The sequence below is a fragment of the Saccopteryx bilineata genome, chromosome 11, assembly GCF_036850765.1.
Source record: "Saccopteryx bilineata isolate mSacBil1 chromosome 11, mSacBil1_pri_phased_curated, whole genome shotgun sequence".
Lineage (NCBI taxonomy): Eukaryota > Metazoa > Chordata > Mammalia > Chiroptera > Emballonuridae > Saccopteryx > Saccopteryx bilineata.
Genome location: NC_089500.1, coordinates 17716669 through 17735568, shown reverse-complemented (window position 1 = coordinate 17735568; position 18900 = coordinate 17716669). Strand labels below are relative to the sequence as shown.

General features: G+C 40.4%; 1 protein-coding gene across 1 annotated transcript in view; it reads left to right on the top strand.

Moving 5' to 3' along the window:
- The window catches only part of DCC (DCC netrin 1 receptor), a 1159181-nt gene that overhangs the window by 813014 nt on the left and 327267 nt on the right, over nucleotides 1-18900 (top strand). The window contains exons 8-9 of the mRNA XM_066246236.1: nucleotides 3350-3506; nucleotides 18002-18156. Coding sequence (XP_066102333.1) covers nucleotides 3350-3506; nucleotides 18002-18156 — 312 coding nt within the window. The remainder of the gene's footprint in view (nucleotides 1-3349; nucleotides 3507-18001; nucleotides 18157-18900) is intronic.

Genomic DNA, 18900 nt, shown 5'->3' with positions numbered 1-18900 from the left:
ATTTTTTTTAACTTGTACACATAGGAATGTTTGGTCAAATGCTCTGAGTAGATTTCACTTTGATAATGTTGCCGAACGGGCTTCTGAAAGGGCTGTGCTCTTACAAGCGCAGCTGAGGGCAGACGGGAAGCAGCTCCATGACCAACATTCTCTAATGTCTTGCTACCCTGATGGATTTTTTAATAGGCTTTATTCAGAAAAGCATTTTTAGACTTTGTTTTAATGCACATTTCTTTTGTCAGGTTGAACCCTCTTTTAAAAAAAGATCCTTCTTTATTTTGTTGATCTTCAGACACTCCTTTTATATTACAGATATTAACTCGTGTCTGTTAGACACATATTTGGCAATTACTTTGCTTCAGTCTTGCCAAAGGAAAGCACCGATGTCAGGAGGAAGGTGGGAGGTCAGTGAAGAGATGGGCCCCTCGGAGTGGGGTGGCCCGTGTCCTGGCCTCTGGGAATGCTCGTGGCTCAGGTGCAGAGTCTGCTAGAGTGCCACGTGCCTCTGTGGGAACTGCAGAGGACAGTGGCCCTGTCTGCTGTCCGCCACTCTCCTCTGTGTCTGAGAGGGCTGACACGGGACAGGTGCTCTGGGAATAGCTGCTGAATGAGTAGGGCCAATGAGTGCTGCTTCCTGTGAACACCTGCTAGCCTCTGCCCAAAGGTGGTACTTTGGGGTAACAGGAACATGCTGACCTGTTACAAAGGAAGCTTAGCACCCTTGGAATCACCCTCCATGAACAGAGGACCATGGTACTTGCTTCCCCCGGATGGAGCACGCAGGGGCTCCTGCTGCACTGACTCAGCGCGTTGCCCTTCACTTTCCCTCCGTGACAAAAGCCAGATCGTTCATGGTTTGTAGCCTAGACTCCCTGCTGTCTCACTTTCTGATTCCCTACTGGTGTTTCCTGGGATCACGTTCCAATCAATGCATTTGCACATAAATCCTTTTCTTACACCCCTCTTTGCGGAGGAAGCCAAACCAAGAAAAGTGACTAATAGGAGCCAGGCCAGCAGGCAGATTGAGAAGTGTGGTGGTTCCCCCAGGTGAAGGGTAGACCTGGAGGTTAGTCAAGAGCAGTGATATAACCAGAGGGGTCTTTTTACAAGCTTCTCCTGGATCCTCTACAGAGAACACTCCGGACGGGACAGGCTGAGTGGAAGGGAAAGCAGAGGAGCTGGAAGAGAGTGTGATGTTTCTGGTGAGAGAATGATAACATGAATATGTGTGACCATGGAGATAAAGTCAAGCTGATTTCCCGTCTACCCAGCAGGGAGAACCCTAGAAGGGGTTAGTGAGAGAGAGTCAGAAATAGGGGACACAGTTGGGGTTTCCGGGCTGTCGAGTTGAGAGAACAGTATAGACACAACCAAATAATGTAGCTCTGGAGGAGAAACAGGCAGTGGGGATGGGGGAGAGGACAAATTCATTTCAGTGTGCTAGTTTGAGCTGCCTGCGGTGTAGGCAAGTAAAGGTTTTAGTCAGGAGCTTTGATCTTGCCTATACTTTAGAGAGGAATGTTACATGTCCAGGCATCAGTCTTTCACCCTCCCCTCACCACTCTCCCACAAAAGGTTCACTACCTTGTTGACAGTCTTCCATTTATTTCAAATACTGTGCTGATCAAGGAAGCCAGGGGAAATTCTTATCTATAAAGAAATCGTCTAAGAATCTACAAAACCAGAAATAACTTTGAAAGCTTTCTGAAGTCCTTTAAAACCTCTTTCTTTGTATAACGGGTATGTATTAGAAATTGATAATGTGACTGGAACCGCTGGTAAATAGGATAGTCCCCTCCCCCCAAAAGGACTTTCTGGCTAACAGGAGTTTAGCTGGCAGCAGCTGGACCAATGAGAGAGTGAATGCAAGAAAGGAGACCACCTTTTATAAGAACTGGAAAAAATGGCTTACAAAAGCCAGTTTGCAGATTAAATGTAGGCAGACGCATTCTTGTGATTCGAGGCTAGAAATCATCTGTCTAGATGAAATACATGTTCCCTAGACTTGGGGACTTGAATACTTAAGAAGAAAACAGAGCTATCTAGCAAAGATGAATTATGAATCCACGCACACACATTTTTTTTTATAATTTTATTTTTTTAATGGGGTGACATCAATAAATCAGGAGACATATATTCAAAGATAACATGTCCAGGTTATCTTGTCATTCAATTATGTTGCATACCCATCACCCAAAGTCAGATTGTCCTCCGTCACCTTCTATCTAGTTTTCTTTGTGCCCCTCCCCCACCCCTCTCCCTCTCCCTCCTCTCCCCGTAACCACCACACTCTTATCAATGTCTCTTAGTCTCACTTTTATGTCCCACCTACGTATGGAATAATGCAGTTCCTGTTTTTTTCTGATTTACTTATTTCACTTCGTATAATGTTATCAGGATCCCACCATTTACGCACACACATTTAAAGAAAACTTCTGTTACCGTTTAGAAATGCCCCCCAAATGTTTGTAAAGCCAGTTTTGCGATGGCAGATGATTGAGTTATTCCTGTAAATAACAATTTTGCTAGAAATATAATGATACTCTACAAACAAGGTACAATTGCATATCTTGGTGTCTTCCAGAATTGGGTTCTGTCATTGGCTTCACTAGCAGGTAGTCCATGAGAACTGGTTCTACTTTTGGTTAGTTTCCATCAATTTTAATTTGCTTCTTTAAATTTTCTGTGGTTTAGAAAATGAATAAGAAAGCTCCTTCAAATTATATTGAAAACAGTGTAAACAGGCTCTGAGTACAATAAGATTTTGTAATAACTACTCAGTTTCCTGAGGCATTTATCAATACATGTAAGTCCATGGTTATGTTTCCCCAGTTCATGCCTAAATAGGACATTTATTCCTATTGTTGTGGATCTCCTGAGTAATAGAGACTGGGAAAATATGCAGTAGAATCATCTATGCCAGTGCGACTTACACTCAGGGACTGGTGAAACTAGGAGAGTTATTTCAGGGACCACTAAAGCAGAAATCACCCTGAGCATATGGGAATTTAACTAAGATCATTGAGTCTATAATCTTCATACAACATCAGGATGATTCACTCTCATGGACCAGCAAGAAATTTCTGGTGGACTGGCGTTAGTCCACTGGCTGGCGGTTGAAAAACACTGATCTATGCTATTCATTAGCCACTTTTTTATAAACTCCAAAATATCCTATTATACCTTTGCTTCTATTTGCTGTTTCTTTGCTTTTCCTTGTTTTACTTCATTCATTTAGCATCTATGTGAATGTGCCATTCTATGTTTGCTGATGGGGCTGCTTTGCTCCCTGCCCTTTGCCCACCTGTGGCACCAACACCTCTGACAGCCTCCTCTGCTTTCTCCTTAGCTATCCCGAGCTCCAATGTCCTCCCTTCTGCTCCCAGAGATGTGGTCCCCGTCTTGGTTTCCAGTCGGTTTATTCGTCTCAGCTGGCGCCCACCTGCAGAAGCAAAAGGGAACATTCAAACCTACACAGTCTTTTTTTCCAGAGAAGGGGACAACAGGTAGGTGCTCCCAGTTAAATTCAGCCTAATCCTCTGTCTCTTCAGATGTGAACTGTGGGGAGCTAGTGGCACAAGGTCTTGGGCAAGGACCATGTGGCATCTACTTGGTATCCTTCACTCATTACTAAATGGGGATTTTATGTCTCCTTTGCCTGTGTGGTTGTATAAAACAGAATTGTTTATGAAATCAAATCATTCATAGAAAACTTCCTTGAAAAGAATCAAGCATGTGAATATATACCAGGGTGCTTTTTTTCCCTTTCTTTCTTTCTTGATCGTCAATGTGATAAACAGAGAACAGAATTCTGCCGTATATTGATAGACGTGGCATGAAAGAACCACTCTGGCTAGGATTCTTATAGGGTGACTGAAGTCTTGATCAAGTGTTTGTTGACTTGGCCGAGTTCCGAGTTCCACATCTTTTCATCTGTATTAAACCTCCTCTGATATAGAACCAGTTTAACAGGATACCCACTAGTACGCTGGGGGTTCTGGGATGTGGCAGCTTCTTCTTTCATCTTTAGATAAGGATTACATTCACTTTTTGTAAAGTATTAACAGCCAAAAGAAATGCAACTTGTTTAGTGCATCTACATATATGGAATAAGTAGGGGTGTTGGGGGGTGGCATGGGGAAGTAGAGAAGGAGAGGGAGAAAGAAAGGGAGAGGGGGGCAGAGAGAAATGGCAAGTGGCCTGGTGGGCCCCAGTGTTCCCAGGGCTGAGCTCAGCCCTGGCTAGCATCGTTCATTCTTCTGGAGAAGAACGGAGAGGTGGCTGTCACAGGTCCTGCAGTGCCTACTGAAGTGCCAATAGACAGCACGTGGGGAGAAGCTGGAATAAATGAGGCTGTAGTCACTCAAATTTGTGAGTGCTTTAAGCACATGATCATCTTTAGGAACCCCTCAGGATTTGAAAGGGACAGTAATGGTTGAGTAGCCAGAGACGTATTTAAAAATGCTACAGTATGATAATCGGATAGAATAGTTCAACTTCTCTCATGCTGTGTCTCAAATACTTTTTTTCCTAATTCACATCAATGTTCAAGTATATCCTTCTTAAAGTTTCCTTTTTTTTTTGTTTGACCTGACTTTAATATGAAAGGAAAGAAATATACATACTTAGATAGCCTGTGTGCCCTGAGATTCATTTCCATGAAGAAGTAGGCATTTGTTTTGGTCTTATCTCTGCAACTATTTAACTCAGTGATTTAACTCTGTGACCTTTTAATAAGTCTAATACATTCTTCTAGTCTCAGTGTATACAGTTGTGAAAATTGAAGGTAATAATTCTTGTCTGGTTGTCTTCATGTATCTATAAGAATTTCCTGGAGGCACGTTAAATTCAGCTTGCCAAAAATATCATACTGACTGTTCCTCCTTAAATATACTTTCCTTTTTTTTTTTGTTAATGTTAGTGTCTTCTATTCTGTTGACCAAGTAAAAAACAAAACAAAAGAAGCTAAACAGCTGAAGTTCTATGACCGATCATTGTAAACATATACCACTGTTTTTGCTCACTACTCTCATTTTATATTTCTTTGCAAAGACCAACTCAAGTAAATGTAATTTTCTACCTATTCTTTACTTTTACTCTTGTGGATAAATATAACTAGAATAAAATATATAACTGTGCTGACTAGTCTTTAAATCCATAATGATTCATCTACAGTTGCCCTTCATGCTGTCAGAGATTATATTACATGTACCAGTCAGCCTGTCTCACCCATACTCCTAATGATATTTCATGCCTTTTCCTCTCTTCTCAAATCTCCAATACCTTCCCCCTTTTCCTCATTCTTAGTTGACATTGCTTCTAGGTTCCTGGAAAATATATCAACTCGAGTGTGTCTTTAAGCATATCTGTCTTTTCTCAAATTTCTATGAAAGAACTGCTGAGGCTCCTAAGACTAAGCCTCCACTCATTCAGTCGATCCCCTGTTTTCTCACAAACAAAGAACAAAGTGTCAGCTATTCTTTCCCCTCATCATCAATTTTTCTCACTCTGGTTGATCATGTCCATCAGCATACCAGCGTGCAATTGTATTTTCCATCTCAATGGATTCTCCCTCCATCCTATTTCTCCCTCCTCTGTAACTCCATTCTCTGTTTCCTTTTATGGCAACATTTCTTGAGTTGCCTAACCTCATTCCAATGACTTAACTCATATTTCAATTGTTATTCTGTCCCTAGTATTTCACTGTAACTCTTGTTGTCAAGGGTCATCAGTGACTTCTGTGTTGCTTATCCCAAGAGTCAATTTCTGGTCCTCATGTTACTCTACTAGTCAGCAGATTATGTCACATTTGATTACTTTCCTGCTCAGGAAACTCATTCTTCCCTGGTTTCCATTATACACACTCTCCTGTCCTACCCCAAATCGCTCTGGCCACTCATTTGTAGGCTCTTTTACTTTTTATTCCCAGCCTCCCTCACCTGTGAACATGGGATTATCCTAGGACTCGGGATCTGGAGAAGTCTTTCATCCCGTTTGGGACAGGTTCTGTCAATTTGCTAACATCTTCCAAATTTATATCTCTGGTCCTGACCCTTTTTCCTGAATCATGCATCCAAATTCCTACTTGATTTTTTTCAACTTTGTCCACAAGCATCTAGAACTGATAAACAAAACAAAATACTGTTTTCCTTCAACCCTAGCTCCTCCATCAAATATTTTATCATTCTAGAGGTTCCTCCATCTCAGTGATACTGACGTATTTTTTATAAATCAGGCCAGAATCCTCAATGAAATCCTTAATCTCTCTCTTTCTCACACCCTATATCAAATCCACCAACAAGTCTTGGGAGTACTGTCTAAATATATAATATATATCCTGAACCCATAAAATGATATGGTATCTGATATTTGCTGCAACATGATACTAAAAGCCTGGTTATTTTGATCTGAGTGATGGGAATAAAGTGGTTCATCCTATTATCTTTTAATTTTATGTTGCTTAATTTTTTCATAATAAAAATAAAAATTGAATAAATAAATGAAAACAAAATGTATACTGAATCATACCATTTCTTTTGCCCTTTGACTACTGTTAAGTTTTATGTGAACTGTTCAATAGCTTCCCAAGTCTATTCTCAGCATAGCAGCTGAAGTAATTTTTTAAAACGTATATTAGGTGGTGTCATTCTTCCTCTTCAAAACCCTGCACTAATTCTCCCTCTCTTACTCAGATACAGCACACAGATTCTTCCTGAGCTGGTCCCTTGTCTCCTTTTAGCTTCTTCACCTACTATTCTTACTATTCCCCTATTTGCTCCCTCCTCTCCAGTTTCTGTCACTTCCTTGGGTTTCCTAAATATACAAAGATTTCTCCTCCCTCAACACTTTTGCACTTGCCCTTCAGTCTGCCTAGATCAGGCGTGGCCAACAGTTTTTGCCCCCTGGGCCATATTAGAAAGAAAACTTTTTTCACGGGCCGGACAAAATATCAAAATTTCAAAATGTTAAATACAAAAACAATTTGTTTAAGTAAACAAAATTTTATTATGTAATTTGTTTATGAATAAATATAAGTAATTTAGTACAAAAAATTAACAAAAAAGCTAATGTGACTGTTGAGGCGCTTTGCATCGCCTATAATTTTTTTAATATCAGGCTCTATACTTGTAGTAACTATTCTTAACACAGCCTCCAAATGTAAATCATTCAATCTTGCTCTTGTACTTTTATTGAGATTCATTAAAGAAAAAGTTTGTTCACAAATATAAGTTGAGCTGAAGATTACTAAATATTCCTTGGCAAGTGTTTTTAAATTTCCATATTTTCCATTATTCAATTGCTTATAAAAATTGCACAGATGAGTACAAAAGTTGTAAATCTTTATAATGGATTCTTTTTTTAAAAATAAAGAAGTATCACGAATTCATTCGACCAATTATTGGAAGTTAACCCTAGATTAGTCACACACGGAATTCTTTTCCGCATGTCACCATCTTCTTAAATATCTCGATTTCCAATAATCAAAGATGCTTCTGATTCCGAGTAGATGAGATTTTAACTTTCATTGTTGTACAATGGTTAGATATCGTAGTTTATGTATAACGATTTAAAAGTACCACTTAATTTCATTTCCACAGTGCGTCGTGCAGAGAATATTAAAAATTTAATCGCGGGCAGCATAAACTCATCACCAGCCTGCAGGCCGTATGTTGTCCATGCCTGGCCTAGACTGTTCCTTGCCTACACAGATCACCCTCTAACTTCACTATGTCTCTGACAAATGACACTTCTCTTCGGAGGGCTATCCTGCCGCCAGCATCCTTTACTTTTGTTCTTATTTTTCTCCATGGTTTTATTACCTTCTACTTGTTGTTCCCCTTTCTCACCACCAGAAGATAACCTTCATGTTGACAGGGATTTTATAAAACATTTTTAAAGTGTATTGGATTGTAAAGGATCAAACCCACAGGCTTGGCAAATTGGGATGAGCTACCAGGCCAGGGCCAGAGCGATATTTTTACGTCCTTTTTCCCCGAGCTGCAGCACTTTCAGGAATACCAAACCCATAGTAAACCTTCACAAAACACTTGTGAACTTGAAGCCCTAGCTGAAATGTCAATTATTATGTGAAACTTTCCAAGGTCCTCCAGGTCTGTAGTCATCAATCTCTTCTTTATCCTTCCCTTTTATCCTGATTACATCACTGGTGTAGCATTTGCTGCCTTTGTCTGGCTTTGTGTTTGAGTGCTGTGTGTCTCCCTTCCTGATATTTGAGACTAGATCTTATTTATGATTCCATACCCAAGTGTCTGGTACTGTAACTTCTGCAGACCTTTACTGATCAAAGCTGAAAACAATAAGGTGGCAGAGAAGCAGATGTGGTATTCTCAATAGATTATTTTTTCTTAACTAATAAATTAAATAATGTTACTAAGGAGGGTTGAATAAGCTGATTGTGGTTCAATAGAACTTACTTTTTTTAATTGAGGCGGGAAAAGTTGTTTTTGAAATTTGATTGCAACATCTGGGTTCATTTTTTGTTCTCTATCTCTTGACCAGAGTGAGTAGATGCCATCTGTTTCTGAGCTGTTAGCTGTGATGCTTGTTTGCTCATATAGGTTTATTTAGCTCCTTAACACAATAGCTTTCCGAAAGGTAGTGAATTGAACATTAGCCTCAGATTAGCAATGACTTTGTCAGGCAGATCACTGTAGTTTAGATTATCATTAATCTGTCTGACTGTAATGGTGTCAGTAATGCAAGTGCCACAGTAAACATTTTCTGTTCAGCTGCTTAAGTGCCTTCATCTGTAAGTCAGAGAGCAGCATAAATTCTAGAACCTGAAAGCCAGAAATCATGGAGACACAGATCCCTCAGACATATCCAACTATCTCCTCTTAGCACCTAAAATCATTAGACTTGAAAGGAATTTTTTGAATCATAGTATAACTTCCTTAAATCCTACTTAAGCACTTAGAGACTGATGCCCAGGGGAAGGTAAGTCACATGCCTGAGCCCACAGAGTGAGCATGGATGATGGGAGCAGGCACTCACTGAGCACTTACTATGCCAGATACCAGACTGAGCACCTTACATAAATTATCTTGTCCTCAAAGCAAAGCATTATCCAGATGAGGCATAAAAGTTACACCTCTGTGATCCAGCTAAGAAGTGGTAGACTTAGGATTTAATGTAGGCCTGACTCCAAATCAGGTGTTCTCATTCACCAGAGAAGCATCCCCCTAATTGGTTAACCTAGAAAATAACCAAGCTTTCTTGATATTTTTAGAATTAGAACATAGATTTCTTCTATAGGGTTATTTCTGACAATTTTCTGACTGAATGACTATGTTGATTTGCATAATTTATTTACCATATAAAATTATAGTAGCAAACTTTTTTAATGTATGTATAGAACATCATACCTCCATTTAGTTACAGTAATCTAAAGTACTTATGGAGTATGGTATAGTATAGCTGAAAGGTTAAGGCTATGTGGTATGGAATTAATTACACGAGTGACAATCTTGGTCCAGAATTTTACTAGCTGTGGGGCCTTGGGCCAGTTTCTGGTGCCTGCTTTCCTTACCTGAGATATAATGATAGTACTTGACATGCTAGGTTGTGATGAGCATTAAACAAGGTTAAGAAAAAGTACCTAAAACACACACCCATTGCCAGGTGCACCAAAAGCACTCGATTCTTGCTAGCTAGTGCCATGTGCAAATCATTGTAGGTTGGAAACAGAAGTTGATGAAATACAGATATTCTCCCACTCCTAAAGAAAAAAATGACTTTATCACCTTCACAAATAGTAGCCCATTTGCTCCTCAGCTAGAGCAAGATGATCATTTCCATATTACAGATGAGTGTGCCTTGGTCTCTTTAGAAAGTCTAAAAGATTCTGCCCAAAGAGCTACCCAACTTGTAAATATTAAAAGCAGAAATTAAATGCAAGGTTTCTAGTTCAGTGATCTCCTCACTGTATCATAGAAAGTAAAAGGTGTATATGCCTAGAAGAGGCATATACAAAGTACTGAGGAGTGCAGATGAGAGAAGTAAAAGCCCTCTCACGAGCATCATTCAGTTTAATCCTCACGGTAACCCTGAGAAGTGACTGGGACCTTCATTTTGCAAATGAAGCAGGAAAGGCTCCCAGATAGCCCCTGACCTGCTCAAGGTCACACGCTGCCCTTGTGGCAGAACAAGGTTGCACGAGGTCTTTCAATGTGCCGCGCAGTATGCTTTCCCTTGTTCTGCGCTGCTCAGAAAACCTCTGCTCACTGCGCGGGATTACATCGCTGTTTTCCACGATGGGCAAAGAGGATTCATTTGAGAATTCCTTTTGCATTAGATTTCCAACACGGTGTTTGCATATTCTCCTCCTGCTCTTCAAAGCTGAGGACTGTGCAGCTGATGACGCTTGTTATCCTTGAAGGGAATATGTTGTGAGACTCAGGATCCAAAGCTCCACATTCTGGCCTCAGTTTAAAGCTTGGCTGGGTTAGCCCTCTCTCCCTCTGCTTCTCGGTGAAATGTCAGACCTTGTCCTTTCTACCTCAGACTCTTCTTAGATCACAAATTGAGTAAATTCTTCCAATGGATTTAATAGCTATTTTAAAATATGCCACCTCTAAATGCCATATATAAATGAATGACCCTTGATTCACTTGTGAATGGACTATATTGAGCACTGCAATTGAAACAATAAAATAGCCAACAGTCTCTTTGGAAGCAATTTAAGAGTATTGGGATGCTTTGTCTACCGATGAAGCTATAACTACACACCAAGTTGAAGACTTCTTGAGGAGCCTGACCTGTGGTGGCGCAGTGGATAAAGCATTGACCTGAAGTCACCAGTTTGAAACCCTGGGCTTGCCTGGTCAAGGCACAAATGGGAGTTGATGCTTCCTGCTCCTCCCCCACAACTCTCTCTCTCTCTCTCTCTCTCTCTCTCTCTCTCTCCTCTCCTCTCTAAAATTAATAAAATCTTAAAAAAAAAAGAAAGTTCTCAAGGAAAGGAACATGGTTCTGTAAGAGAAGTTAAACACGTGTGTGACATCTATGCATCAGATTTGTACTTTGAAAAGATGATGGTGGCTGTAGGGTGGAAGTTAGCTCAGAGGTCAGCCGGTGGATGCCAGGAAGCCATAGAGCAGGCTGTTGTGAACGTCTAGGCAAGAGATGTTGCTGGGTCAGATTAAGGGTGTATTCGTGGAGATGGGGCTGTGCTAACATTCCAGAGGTATTTAGGAAGCAACATTGACAGGACCAGGTGATGGATGAGACATTACTGGTGAGTGAAAGGAGGTTATCAAAGACAGATTCTAGGTCTCTGGCTTATTTAAAATGGGTAGATGGTGGGCAATTTGCTGAGTGAGATAAGTAAGGATGCTGGGAAAGGTCCAGGGTTAGGCGTCAGGGGCGTAAATTCTGTTTCAGACATGCTGGCTTCACACATCTTGACAATATTCAAGGGAGAATGTCAAGCAGGACCTTGAAAATAGAAAACTGGAATCAGAGGAGACGTTTAAGTCGGATAAATAGATCAGGAATTTGTCACGCTATAGGTGATAAATGCAGCTAGAGAAAGATAAGAGGTGCATTTCCCCCCCCCCCAAAAAAAAAGGCAGAACTAGGAGAAGACCCAGAGCTGCATCTTATTTATTTATTTATTTATTTATTTATTTATTTTTTTATTTATTCATTTTAGAGAGGAGAGGGAAAGACGAGAGAGAGAGAGAGAGAGAGAGAGAGAGAAGGGGGGAGGAGCTGGAAGCATCAACTCCCATATGTACCTTGACCAGGCAAGCCCAGGGTTTCGAACCGGCGACCTCAGCATTTCCAGGTCAACGCTTTATCCACTGCGCCACCACAGGTCAGGCTGCATCTTATTTATAATGGGGGAATTGCCTGAAACTAAACAAAATAAGCCATTTTAAACCAAAAATGTTCTTTTCCATGAAAGAGTTTTTCACTTGCTGTTGCAGTGGCTATTTGTTATGTAACTAGTCTCAGATGTTTGCTAGATGCTGAGACAGATTATATTAAAACAAAAATTTTTAAAGCCTGTTTCTCAGACCCTGCTTAGAAGAAGCAGCGTATTTAACCAAACTGCTGTGGAAACAAGAAGTTGCTCTCCATGCCCCACTCCATTGTCTGGCAGTGACCCTCTGAACCTGCCTTCTCTTCAAGGTAGAACTGCTTCCAAAGTCTAAGCCTCTGGGCTGTAAGGAGATCTTCTCATCATGGCACCATTCTTCTCACTAAGGAAATCAAAATGAAAGCGAAGTGAATAAAAACGTTAAAAAATCTTTCCATTAAAAATAGCATAGTTCCTTCCTTACAAAAGAACATTGATATAACTTTTGTCCCTTGAAGCTACTAATTAGGTGTTTGATACATCAGGCCAGCTTTTGCCTGCTCACTTCACAGCTGCAACTAAATGTTAACACTTGGTACACTTAGACTTAAGCAAGACAACATGTGTTTACTTAATATGTATACTAGAGATATGTTGTTACAAATGATCCACTAAGAAACAGTAACACGCTTAGTCTTTAATCCCTGTTTACTTCTGAAATGTAAATATGAAAGGAAGCGCTCAATTCAGCTAAAAGCAAAACAAACAAACAAAACACATACACAAGTGATTTTCTATTCCCAATAAAGAATAGTCAATTAGAAACACTTCTTTGAATAGATCCTACTCCCTCAGTTTTCATACTATGGAAATGAGACACAGGAAGGTGACACGGCATACCAAAAGCCCCCAGCTGAACTGGGATGAAAGATGGCTGCATTCCAGCTCTGTGAACATTTATGAGGTCACACTATGTGGAGATGCTATGCCATTATTTTATTAAAATTTTCTCACATATTTATGGCACTTATTTAAAAGACTGTAAACACCAGCAACATAGCCATTCTTTATACCGAGTTGGTATCTAAGCTGAGTATCAATAAAATATGAATGGGATATGGCTTCTCTTCTAAATCCATTCTCAACTGAGCCAACAAGACAGACGTATCTATTAATACAATGCGGTATGTTCTATGGTAGATGTATAAACAAAGGACAGCAAAAACACAGAAGAGAGATCATTTAATGCTGCTGGAGTCAGAGGACATAATGATAGGAACCTACAGACAAGATGTCACTTGAATTGGATTTGAAGAATGAACAAGCTTTTGCTGAACCAAAAAGGAACTGGAGTCAGGAGAGGTAACTTGAAGCTAATCAAATCAAACAAAACGAAAGACAGAATGACAAAAGACAGAGAAGCAAAAATGTGTTACAGTGTTGTAAGGAGCGGTGACTTCTTGCAGATGAGTGGGGAAAGGTTTAGCCCACATCCTGAAGGTCTTTGGATCTTGTCCCAAGGAGTTGAGATTACATTAGCTATAGAATGACAGCCCGCTCAAGGTTTGGGTCATGGAATTGACAGATTATTGGAAGAGAGTATCTGTCAGCTGAAGATAGAACTGGGAAAACTAATGACAAAGAACCAGGGAAAGCTATTATTATAATGCTATGTGTTGTAAGTACAAAGCAGAGCAGGGGCCAGTTCCAGCCATAGGAGACTAGAGCCTAACCAGAGTTAGGTCTCAAAGCAATTTATGCAAGTTTACATTCTCTGTCACCATGTTTCACTTGGTGACTTAAAATGAACAGGACATCCAGACTGAGCTCAGAGAAACAGCAGCGTTATTGATGAGTCAAAGCATGTGCTTTTGGAACATTGCAGTAAGACATCTCAACCATGTAACCCAGAGCACTGAACACTAGAATGGATAAGACAGAAATGCTTGTAAGTGAACTCTTCTCAGTCCCGGGATACAGGTCTCAGGGAGCAAGCTGCCTACAGCTTTTTCAGCCAACAGGAGATGAACTTGTGTACTTATGTTCTGTGTTGACGTTCAGTGAATGAATTTAATGTGAATGGATTCTAGAAAGCTCAGGTGGAAGACTCCCTTTACTTCAGTCAATTTATCTTGAACTTACCTGAACCCCATACTACTAACTCAGAATCGGGGAGGGGGAAGAGTGGAGTAATGAAGTTTTGTCTCACAGTATATCTGCTACCAGAGACCATGACTCTGGGCTCTGCAGATTTGAAGGGTCATTATATCTTCAGAGCCATAGGACAGAACCTCACTTTGAGGCAGCCAGACTCGGAGTGGGGGGTACAGTTACAGTGACAGGCAGAACACCCCAATACTATAATCGAGCAAATTCTTAAACTTCTATTCTCTTTTCTTCAGAACCAAGTGTGCTTATCTGCCTATTTATAGAGAAGCATGGGTTGGAGTGAGCAGAGAGAAAAGTTTAGTGACCAACTGCTTAAATGTGGTGGTTATAGAAACTTTAATTACTTTAGGTGGCTGTCGTTGGTCTACTGTGGGATCAGTGAAATGCAGAGTAAGAAACTACCTTTCCAAGCTCAGATTTTGCTTACTTGTTTGGAAATGATTTGCAGTGTTTTGTTTTCATCTATTAAAAGAGGTGATCGGAAACCTTCTGTGGATTTCTGGGGCTTGGAATTGCACAAATCTGTAAAGGGCCATGTCATGAGAAATGGCATTTCCCAGAATGCATCTGTGTCACATCAGCAGCTTGACGTCCCTCCAGTAAGACCTGAGGAAACATCAGAGCAGCCTGGCGACAAACCCGGACACTGGCACAGACATCAGCTATGACAGGACTGTCCAACATTATTGTGGAACTCAGGGGACAACCTCCTCCTCCTCAGTTGCTGTCAATGAAACTCCACCTTTTAAAAATATTACTATTTTTATCATTGGAACCTGTTCAATACCTCTAGTGATGACCTATATATATTTGTTTTTTCCGTTTTTCTGAAGCTGGAAACAGGGAGAGACAGTCAGACAGACTCCCGCATGCGCCCGACCGGGATCCACCCGGCACGCCCACCATGGGGCAACGCTCTGCCCACCAGGGGGCGATGCTCTGCCCATCCTGGGCGTCGCCATGTTGCGACCAGAGCCACTCTAGCGCCTGAGGCAGAGGCCACAGAGCCATCCCCAGCGCCCGGGCCATCTTTTGCTCCAATGGAGCCTTGGCTGCGGGAGGGGAAGAGAGAGACAGAGAGGAAAGTGCGGCGGAGGGGTGGAGAAGCAAATGGACGCTTCTCCTGTGTGCCCTGGCCGGGAATCGAACGACCTATATTTATTTATTTGTTTTTTAAATTTATCTCTGCAAGCAGAATTTATCTGACAATTTTTTTTTAATGTAGGCAAGCACATAGCTCAATTAAATCTGTCTATTTTCCTTTTTTTTTAAATGATGTACCTCTTATGAATGTCTTTTCTCATACTCCTGCATATGAACACTTTGTGGAAAAGTTATTTTCTTGGAATCAAGGGCGTTTATTTTCTCTGAGGTTGTGGTGGTATTTTATTGTAACAATAAACAGAACAGCGCTAACTTCCATTGGCATCATGCCTACAGTTCGATATGGTTTGCATTTAGTTCTTTAGAAACTCAATAAGGTAAACATTTTTATGGCATGAGTTTGCAGTCAAGGAGTGGGGCTCAGATAAGTTAGTGAGAAAGACAAAACAACAACCCAGATTAAAAATCCTGAATGCACTCTACAGTCTACATGACACTGTGCTGCTACCCCACTTTCATGTGATAAGCAGATTTCTGAAAAAAAGTGACACATAAACTGTTCAATCATTATTGAAAACCAGGAAGAGCCTATATAGAAGAAACTAGTGGCCAGTCCAGGGCAGTCAAGCATGTAGTCAGATGAGGGGCTGGAGAGCTGTCTCTGAAGCCATGTTTGCAGAGAAAGCACATTGAATTTGCTTATGTTGTATCTTTACAGGTCACTACCAAAGGAGTATTTTCTAAAGACTTTGTTCACATTTTATATAACACTGAGAAGGTATCAGTTGTCCATATCAATGAATATAACTTTTCCTATGACTATTACTAATTTGGGGTACTTTCTTGGAGGCTCATGGAGATTGTGGGAACCTGAAACTCCCTTTATTGTAATTAAGTCCAGGATCCCCTTTTATCTGTGAGTGATATTTTCATTATATGATTTTGGATATTTTTGCTTGGGTATGCCCAAATTTTCTTTTGCCTCTTTTTTTCTTTTGAAAATGCTTATTCAAAGTGTTATACCAGTATGTCCAAGAACATAGCTATTTCATCTAAATTATTTAGCAGTTATAAATAAATACCTACGAAGTTTGATATGCACATCTGAGTTTCAATAACAACTATGTTGTTTGCCGGTCTGGGAAAGACAGGAAATGATTCACAAAAGATCACAGACAAATTGATCACAAACCTCACGGTGGTTACTGAATGGCCAGAGTGCCTTCTTCCCTATTAGAGTCTCATGCTTTCTACCCAAAGTACGCATGATCCAAATAGGCCAGTCCTTTTACCACTGTTGTTGAATGAGATTAATACTGGATTTAAAGGATGAAGCCCCAGATTGATTTTCTTTCTTTTCTCTTCCTTATCTTTTCTTTTTTTTCCTTTCTTTCTTCCTTCCTTCCTTCCTCCCTCCCCTTTCCCTCCCTCTCTCCCTCCTTTCCTCTCCCTTCCTTCCTTCCTTCCTTCCTTCCTTCCTTCCTTCCTTCCTTCCTTCCTTCCATCCATCTGTGATATCCATTAACTGTGAGTCCTTTGCGAGGAAATGAAATTTCTCTAAATCTTTTGCATCTGTAAAAGAATGATCATAAAACCATCCTCTCCATATAAAAGGACTATATGAGGCAATGGATATCAAATTTCTTCTACTAAAAGAAAATTAGTAAAATGCAATAATCCACAAGGCATGCAATCTAACTATATGAGGGTTTTCTTTTAAAAAGCAGCTTATTATTTTAAAGCATCTTAGTCTGATAGAAGAGAACAGTGGACATGTGGCCCATGGAAGCATTAACTGATGGTTTTTACCCTGACTGACCATTGCACCCCACCCAGACGCCTCCCCCACTGTGTCACAGTTCATCCTGTAGCAATCGAACACAGCACTCCTGAAGAAATGCCTGAATCTTGGGCTGTATCCAGATTCATACAGGGTGTTTTTTGTTTTTTAGGCAAAATATACATGACAATGTTTACAGCTTCAGTAATTTTAAGTATAGAGTGCTGTGACTTTAAGCATATTCACCTCTTTGTACAATTATTAACCATTCTCTGTCTTCAGAACTTTTCATCTTTCCCACCTGAAACTTTGTACTCATCAATACTAACTTCCCATTCCTCCCTCCCCCTAGCCTCTGGTAACTGCCCAGAGTGCATATTATAATTTATTAGCAATATGGAGAAAATAACGCTGACTACTATAACCAATAATAAGTAATATAAATCCCACCATGATCAGCAGGTTGATTCACACTTGTTTAGAACCACTGAGGAAGTTTTTAATTATGAGGTGAATTGGACTCTTGTAGATGGGACTTGGAGAACAAGGCAAGGAGACTATTTTGTTGTTTCTGCAGAGAGGGGATCTACATCCTTTTATTGATCACTCCTAATGTAACCATGGGAGCTCATGCTCTGCACACAACACATAGCATCTGCCTTTTCCTTTTGTACAATGAAAGAAAATGCAGAAGTGCATTTGTTGGCAATACTGACAAAGACCGATTTGTAGAATAATTGAAACTTTGATCTCTGTCATTAGCTGGAGTTTTATGAAATGCATCTTCCTGTCTATGTTTGAGATGTTTCTTCTTCTTTTAACAGCTCTTGTCACGAGTTTTGAATTCTAAATGGTAAAGTGTCAAGGGAAAAGATTTCACTTTGCGAATTTCATGGTAATGGCACAAACTTGAACTCCCCAGTAACCCTGCAATATTTGTTTGTCGGCCCTCCAATCAGTTTATTTCCTATAGTGAGTCTCAGAGGTCTTGAATTATGTCCCAAAGTCAACATTAAATGAGGAAGCAACCTTTTCTCCATCTTGCTACTCTTGCACATTAAATAAGGTTGAGGTGAAAAGTATTGACGTTGGAATAATCTTTCCCCGCTCCTTTGATTCCCCAGGGAACGAGCACTGAACACATCTCAGCCTGGGTCCCTGCAGCTGACAGTGGGAAACCTGAAGCCAGAAGCCATGTACACCTTCCGCGTTGTGGCCTACAACGCGTGGGGGCCCGGGGAGAGTTCGCAACCCGTCAAAGTGGCCACTCAGCCTGAGTGTGAGTATGGCAAGGGAAGGCCAGCTTTCTACCAGGTGTTTATTCTTGCCGGCAACATCCTTGAATCCTTTCCTAGAAGTTGTTTGAGAAAGTGGAAGGAACGTTTTTGAAGCAAGTTAACTTGAGAATTTTTAAAAGTAAGAGAACTTTTCAACAAAATGGCCTCCCCACTTAGGCCATATCTCCGTAATGGTAAATTGATAACTCTCAAGGCCTAATCCACCCATGCAGTCTACATATTTACTGCCTTAGTCGGTGATTGACTTACTACGTGCCAATTCTGCATCGTTAACATCGGGTCTTAGCCTCCTTCACTGTTTTTTTCTGATTTTCCAAGTTTGTCTATAAATACAACATCAAAGGTAAAAGAGTAATGGCATGGGACTTCTAAACACAAGAACTTATTAAAAAAAAATTAGATGTGCACCAAATGCCCTCAGAGAACTTCTGAAAGGAAGTCCTGCCTCAAGAAATATAAAGAGATAATCTCTACTGTATAATCGGCCTAGCCTCTAACTTAAATCACTGTGTTAAGCTCCATGATCACAGGGTAAAGCGGCTGAATGTTCTCTGACCACGTTATTATTCAGTGATTTCTGCCTTTATAAAGTAACAGCCCCCAAACTGTGCCTTTGAAAAATACTTCTGTATCTTCTAAAATTTGGGTTTCTATCTAGCTTCTAATGCTATTTGAAAAGACTGATTACTGATGAGCAGTTTGCCAGCATTATTTTATTTCAAATT